At 36.6% G+C, this 8,035-nt stretch overlaps 1 protein-coding gene across 5 annotated transcripts in view; it reads right to left on the bottom strand.

Annotated features, from left to right (window-relative positions):
* EFR3A (EFR3 homolog A) overlaps positions 1-8,035 on the bottom strand; it is a 101,035-nt gene that overhangs the window by 59,065 nt on the left and 33,935 nt on the right. For 2 of the 5 annotated variants that reach the window (XM_023728201.1, XM_004373010.3), the window contains exons 2-4: positions 6,430-6,506; positions 3,596-3,723; positions 1,051-1,201 (exon numbers count right to left, since the gene is read on the bottom strand). In XM_023728201.1, the coding sequence (XP_023583969.1) occupies positions 1,051-1,201; positions 3,596-3,723; positions 6,430-6,506 (356 nt within the window). Of the gene's footprint in view, positions 1-1,050; positions 1,202-3,595; positions 3,724-6,360; positions 6,507-7,327; positions 7,474-8,035 lie in introns of those variants that run through there. The other 3 variants (XM_023728202.1, XM_023728204.1, XM_023728203.1) reach the window with 3 other exon arrangements.

Below are 8,035 nucleotides of genomic sequence, written 5' to 3'. Positions count from 1 at the left end.
ATATATAAATATATATATAAAAACAACTGTCAGGATATAGAAGACTGATGGCTTTGAAAGGTATATCCAAAAGAATTATTTAGCCAAATCTATCGCTACTCTGTTGGAAACACAACTGAAATATGAAAAGAATAAATTTGAAAAAATGAAATAATCATACTAAAAAGATATTCTGAATTGAGCCAGAGCTAAGCCATCTGTTTTAAATTATAGTTTTCTATGATTCATGATTATCTAGACAAGGCCACAAACACTGCACCTGGTTCGGATTAAACTGACATTCATCACCTACTCTGTACCATGCACCATGCTAGGGGTTTTCACAGGGCTTCTTACGTCACCACACCAACAGCCCTGGAAGGAATACGCCATCAGCTCACTTTGCAGACAGGAACACAGAAGTTCAGAAGCTAAGTCACTTGTCCAAAATAACAGTTTCCAAAATGGTGAAACTGGCAGTACCGTCCAGGGTTTTGACGACTCTTTAATTTTCAAGATTCCTATACTACACACACACTAACCATATATATATATATAAACAGATTCTGAAAGTATTAAGCCAGCTAATACTTTTTATAAAAATAAACCTTGAATGACATGGGAAAATGCTTAAAAAACTGTAAATAACAAAACTACACAAAGCTCTGTATACTACAGTCAGTAAAACAGTTGCCAGCCAGTCAATTCTGACTCACTGGTGCCCCCATATGTGTCAGAGTAGCACATGCTACATAAGGTTTTCAATGGCTGCTTTTTTGGAAGTAGACTGCCAGGCCTTTCTTCCAAGGTGCCTCTGGTGAACTCCAACCTCCAACCTTTTGGTTAGCAGACGAGCATGTCAACTGCCTGCACCACCCAGAAACTCCCTATATACAACATGTTCCCAATTTTCTAATATATAAAATAAACAAATCAAAAATATTAAAATGATTACTTCTGAATATTAGATTTATAGGAGACTTCCTGAAAAATGTAAAGACATACTAAGAAGAGAATAATCCTAGATATGCTAATTAAACTTTTAACTCCTAAGAGGATGGTTTTACTCACAGAATTTGTTCCAAGAACTTGAAGCTTTGGTTCCCCCGATTCCAGCAGCTTTGCTACCATACGAAGAAAGCTTTCTACAAATGGTTTGATGCTTTGAGAATGACAAGCCATGAGAAGTTGGTCTAATGCCTCCATAGCAATTAAAACATACCTGATGTGAGAGAAAAATAATGTTAAGGCATTGCTCGCTCTCTTAATTCTCATAAGTGCTTTTCATTAACTGAATTAAGTTTATTTAAATACAAAGAACACAGAAAGGCAAAATTTAGTCACTTCTAAATGAAATCTTAATTTTCACACAGAACTAATGATCTTAAAACCAGTTGCCATCAAGTTGACTCTGACTCGTGGTGACCCTATGTGTGTCAGAGTAGAACTGTGCTCCAAAGGGTTTTCAATGACTGATTTTTTGAAAGTAGATCACCATGCCTTTCTTCTGCAGTACCTACTAATGAACTCCAACCTCCATTATTTCAGTTAGCAGCCAAGCATGTTAACTGTTTACACCATCCATGGACTCCCTAGTGATGTTAGTAGATTATAAAACAGTCCTCATGTTCAAGTATACAAAAACTACACTGTACTGCTTCATTTTCTCCTTCTTACAAAAAACGCTTTCAAAGCTGCTTTAACATCACTGCTGTGTAAATTTTTCTTTGTAAACATGGACATCTTCTATTTTCCAGACTTTTAATCATATTTCTCTATATCTGACCCAAAACAGTTACTATACCCAATGTGCCTAAAATTCCCAGCAGAATCTGCTCATATCAGTAAATCTGAATAGATAAAACAGTATTGGCAACAACAGGATACTCTAAAAAAAAGTTTCATAAATTTTACTTTACAGCCTATCAGATTCTAAGTTGTGTACTGAAAATTAAAATTCAGTTATCAGATAACTTTCTTTCAACAATCAACAATAAAATTATTTCTGCCAAGACAATAAAATGTACTAAGTAGGAAAAAAAAGGTAGGGTAGAGAAAAGTCAATATATCTCTTGGAGAATGGAATACTCTAAGAAACTAGAACTATGAAACAATATGGGAAAATATTTAGAATCCAAACTGCGAGTCATTACTGTTTAAGCACAGACAGTGGATTAAGATGGCAGACCTTTCTTTATAGGCAGGAGTAGAGCCAGCACATTTCCAAATCACCATGCTGACATCTTCTGAATCTTGGTATCTAAGCCTAACACAGTCCTCTCTCATCTTCCCTGATAAATAAAACTATAACTGTGTGAAAATTTGTAAAAATAGTTGGTTAAAAAAATAAAAATTAAAAAAAAAAAGTTGGTTAACAGGATCTTTCTGTTTGTTCTCAGCTTAGAGACTGATTTTAAAATGACAGTATCACATACACTGACAGAAAAAGGGAGTCAATTTCTACTATTCCCCACTGAGAAGCCTCAAAAATTAATGGGTGCTTAAGCTAAAGGCAACTCCATTAACTAACAGGAGCCTATTTGCAAAGCCTAACCACCAGGAAAGGAACAAAGCTACAGCATCTATGCGAATAGAACACACTTGTTCATATAATATTACAATGTAGCTGCCATCTATTATTTTTGCCTGACTAGATGGCAAAATAATTTATAGGATGATTTAGCCTAACAAGGATTTTCCAAAGGCACAATATTAGTAGGCATTATCTCAAAATTAAAATTTCACAATGCTATTTTAAATTACACATTTAAAACAACAACAAAACCAAACCAACTGTTGCTGAGTCCATTCCAACTCATTAAAACAACAAGCAATATATTAATAATGGTCTCGCTTTTGTATCACATTTGATCACATTACAAAGACTGTCACATCCTTCATCAACTCTGACTATACAAGCACGATAAACACTATGGACTATGAAGTCACTGAAAATCCCTACTACAAATTATACAGAAGGAGATTTCTTTGGGATACAGATTTGAGGCATAATTTAAGAATACAAATCATTTAATTTTAAATCATAAGGCTTATGTAAGAGTCAGGATTTTCAAGGTTCTTTTTAAAAATAGTATAAGAATCCAGATATAATTATCCTTCTATTAATAAGATTAGAGTTGCAAAACAATTTTACATTAATAATTAGAAGGTTCACTAGTAGTCTCTAGATAAAAGTATGGATCAAATACCTTCAAGGTCAAGTTAAACCCACTGCAAGCAGACAACTGAAGCTATTTCATAAAGCTCACAAGTTACACTAAAAATACCAGTTCTTGTTGTTGTGTGCCGTCAAGTTGGTTCCGACTGATAGCAACCCCACAGAACAGAGCAGAACTGCCCCATAAGGTTACAAAGGAGTGGCTGGTGGATTCGAACTGCCCTTTTAGTTAACAGCCTGAGCTCTTAACCACTGCACCATCAGGGCTCCAAAAAACACACCAGCTGCACCCCAATTTCTCATATATGCCTCTTCTTGGTCACAGTGAGATAAAAAATTTAAAATAAACAAATGTAAAGTCCTTAAACCAAGGCGGAAAGTAAAGGAAAAATAAACCTACTACGATAAACATCCTTTATTAGCAATTTGTTTCCTTACCCAGAACGATGCCTAACAACATCCCTGCTCAACCTTTCTGCCAGGTAAGAACCAATTCGATCCAGTTTCTCAGGAGCAGATACTGCATAGAATGTCAATTTCTCCATATCAGCTTTAACGAGGCCATCCTACAAAAATATTAATAAGAACAAGATAAATAGGTTACTGATATTTTCATCTCTTTTTTTTTTTTTTGTATTTTTAAGAGTTGCTGCTTCTACATTTCTCCTTTTTGGATTGTGCATACTAACATCCATGTTAAGGTTGAACTTTTCTGCAGACAGACTCCCTAGTGCCAATACTCAAGTACTACATGCACACAGCTTTCAAAAAGTAAAGAAATGTCCCATTTAGGAAAAGCATTTAAATGCATCTTCACAAACACCGAATTAGACTATAACACCATCTTTTATCGAAAAATAGCTGAACTAACTACAGTATGTATGGGAAGGAATGTATTTTGGTGAAAAGAGCTTTTTGAACAGAATGTTTCAATTTCAAAATTTCAAATGTAACAATATTATGCCTATTTTACTCCTTTAGATATACAACAGTAATACAGTGCTTTTTTTTAATGATTCAGAATTTGCTGATATCGTTACAAAGTTTTGTTGTACTTAATGAATGAGAAAGCATTCAGAACTGTATAAATCTATGCTTAGTCAATGTATTGCAAAAGCGAAAACAACAACGGGCCTCGACATGGATTATTTCACTGTCAGCGTCTCTGCCCTCTAAAGGGTGATGTGCAACAAGACTAACAACTCTCCCCACCCTGTGATGACGACTTGACATGAGTCATCATGTCAACCATCACCCTACATTTCCTGGTCATACAGTCCAAGTAACTAAATGCTGCTTAGGACCAGGGCATGGGGAAGGAGGAGGTAGAGAACCCATGTTAGATGATGAATCGACAACCGAAAAAAATTATAAATTTGCATTTTCAACTGCAGCAGGCTCCTCAACGTTCTCCAGCTATTTTGCTGCTTCTCTGGTGGAGCCGCTCCCTCATATTTGGAACCTACTCCCCTCTCCTCAAGCTTGCTACTTTGCCACCTCGCTTCTTGCTCTGACAGCAACTGAACTCTTCGCCGCCTTCTCTAAGAGAAAGCTGTCAGATTAAAATTTACCTGCAAAGCACCCCTACTTTCCCACTGCCCTCTAGGCCAGCAGCTCTCAAACTCCTTTTGTTTTTAAATCTTATTTTGAAGACTGCTATTTAAATAAATTACATGAATCTGGGGCCAAATAAAGACTCCTTCTACAAACGTTCTCTAATTTACCTGTCATAGCATCACTCCCCTGTTCAAGAGTGAGCCAAGCACCCTCACTGCCTACAAGTTAAAGCAGATACAACAAATGCTTGCATATCATTCACGTTCCTCCAGAAGCTGGCCTCCACCTTATCTTCAGCAACCATCTGTCCCAGACTCCTCAGGGAAATCCTGACTTGGCCTATTAAATGACACATCTGAGTTTTCAAATCAGAAATGATGGTCAACATGATTACCACCCGTCATGCTCTATGAGCCTGCAGTTCAAATCGGATGGATCAACTTGCTACTGACCTCAAAAGCATCTCTTTCTTTCCCACGTCCTTTCTCTATCAGGCCAGCCTCACTCTTTCTCTACTTCTCCAGATAGTATACATCCTTCAAAGCTCAGCATATCTGATTTCCAATGACAATACTTTCCAGCCCACAGTGATACCTCCCTGCTTTAAGGACAAAAACTTTACCGTCTCTTTTACTATGTATTTTGCTTACTGATTTCTGCACTGTAATTTAATATTTAGTACGCTTTGCTTTATGCCAGTCAACAGATGTAAAGCTCCTTAAAGGTAGGCACAATATCTTAAGAGTTGTTTATGTGCCACAAAATATCCAGTGAGCTGCCTCCCATACACTTCAGCAGGATACCTGGCAGCCAACACTATGCAATTTACTCATCTCCTCTGTATGTCTGAATGTTTAAATTAGATTTGATTAAAAATATGATATATCAACATTAAATTAATGTTAAGATAACCAAAAGATTTCTACAGTTGGCTATATTTTAAAATAAGACAAATTCTGGAAATCAAACCCTTGTAATTTTTTTTGTTCATATCGTTAATACAGAAAGTTTAAGACAATTTCAAATAATATTATTCAAACCCAGTAGCTTTGAAACTAGTAATATTCCACAATAAAATAACTTCTATAAAAATAAAAAAGCATTTTCTTAAAAAGCATTTAAATAAAAACAGAACAAACTCTGTCTGGAACATTCTGCCTTTACCTCTCAATTCTCTTCTATTTATTCTTTGGATCTTACTTAGATTTCACTTCCTCCAGGCCTTTCTTCTCCCAAGCCCAAAGGAGATGTTACTCAAGTAGCACCTGTACTTCCTTCTCTGACAGCACTGTTTCCCACAGAAGAACAATGACCAATAGCCTTGTCTATGAGCTTGGTGACAGCAGAAAACCATGTCTGTGTTCACAGCTCTATTCTCAGCATTTAGCACAAATAATCTGCACTAGTTAATAACTTTCTGATAAATGAATGCTACTTGAATTCACGCACTGTAGAGACTACAAAAGAATATGATTTAATTGTCTACTGCTCGTCATTCCAGATTTATGCCTAGTCTATGAAAAGACTCTGAAAACTGGACAAGCTAGCTAACATGGATCAGAAAAAAGAGAAAAGGAGACAAGTACAGAACAGTAGTTGCATGCTGAGATTTAGGGGTAAAAGTAGAGAAATGAAATTAGGGAAACCTTATGGAGGTCAGCAGGGGGAAGTATGGGTCAGCAAAGAGAAGGATCAGTAGATGTAGATCAAATTACTTTTGGATCTTCAGGGAATATGTTGTCCACTAGGCGTTTGTAACGAGGACGCAAAGCAGAACAGCAGCAGTATACTCCTGTTTAAAAAAAAACAAAAAGTACAGAGATTATTAATAGGGTAAACTAACCAATAAGTTCAAGTTTCTGAACATTAATGGGCTATTTAAAATAAAGGGAAAAATATCAAACTGCCATAAATAGGAAAAAGCATGCTAATTCAATAACTACTTAAGAAATGAGAAAGTTAAATGTCTTCTCCCATCCTCAAAGACACCAGGTCAAAATGGATACAGTAACAACTTATTCCAAAGTTGTCTGGCACCCCCTACACACACACCCCTTACCAAATTCATCCTATACCTAATCCTATAATTAAAAACCAAAACCAAACCCATTACCAGCAAGTCGATTCCGACTCACAGCGACCCCACAGGACAGAGCAGAACTGCCCCATAGGGTTTTCAAGGAGCAGCCGGTGGGTTCCAACTGCCGACCCTTTGGTTAGCAGCTGAACTCTTATAATCCTATAATTATGTATCCATAATCATAATTCATAATCCTATACATATTATGTATCTATAACACATAATCTGTACCCCCCTTATCTCCTTTCTGATTTCATCTCCAACTACTCCCCCATATCCCCGCCCCTAGCCCAATGCACTCCACTCCAGCCACAATGGCCTCCTTACTAGTCCACATGCCAGGCACCCTCCTGATTTAGGATCTTTGTTCTGTATTCCCTCTCCCTGAAACATGCCCAGGTATCCACTTCACTAACTCCCTCATCTCCTTCAAGTCTTCACTGAAATCTCACCTTCTTAATGAAGCCCACTCTGACCACCCTTAATCTGCTTTTTTCTTTTTCCCATAGCACTTGGCCTATTAAATCATTTACCTATTGTGCTTACTGTTTATCATCTGTCTCCCCTCACCAGGATAGAAGCTCAGATGAAGGCGGGAATCTTTGTTTTGCTCACTGATGAATCCCAAGCAACTGGAATAACACCTGGCACACAGCAGGCATCCAAATATTTGCTGAGTGAATGTACGGATGAATGCATGAGTAAAATCTTGTTTCCATCTCAACAATTTCTTCCTTTCTGTTCCATCTTATCCACTTTTACTAACCTAGCTCAGATTTTATACCTTGTCTATATTTTGTCCATAGCTTCCTAACTGGGTTCTCAGCCTCTTCCTGTGGCTCCTTCATGAGGAGGTATTCACAGCTCATCTTTGGCAGAATTACTACCTTGAGGTTTCCAACAGTTCACTGATATTTACATTAAATGTGTACAAATGACCTGACATAACATCCTTCAAACTTACAACTTTTCTGTGTTAACCTCCTTTTATACTTTACAAAACTAGTATATTCCAAAGTAGCCTTATATTTTAGTGAACATATTCTACTCTGAGAAATCATCATAGAAAAATGTAATAAATCATCTTTAAACAAAAATTACACTGCAAACAAAAGACTGAGGGATCTGCTCTGTAGCAAATATGACAAAAATATCTAAGTGTCTAATTTATAAACCCTTTATTGAAACAAGACCAACAAATAAATGGAAAATGCCATGAAGAAAAAATTATTAAACAGACA

The sequence above is a fragment of the Trichechus manatus genome, unplaced genomic scaffold (genome assembly GCF_000243295.1).
Source record: "Trichechus manatus latirostris isolate Lorelei unplaced genomic scaffold, TriManLat1.0 scaffold00022, whole genome shotgun sequence".
In the NCBI taxonomy this organism is placed as follows: Eukaryota; Metazoa; Chordata; class Mammalia; order Sirenia; family Trichechidae; genus Trichechus; species Trichechus manatus.
Note: the sequence above shows the minus strand (reverse complement) of the source record. Positions and strands in the feature narration are given on the sequence as shown.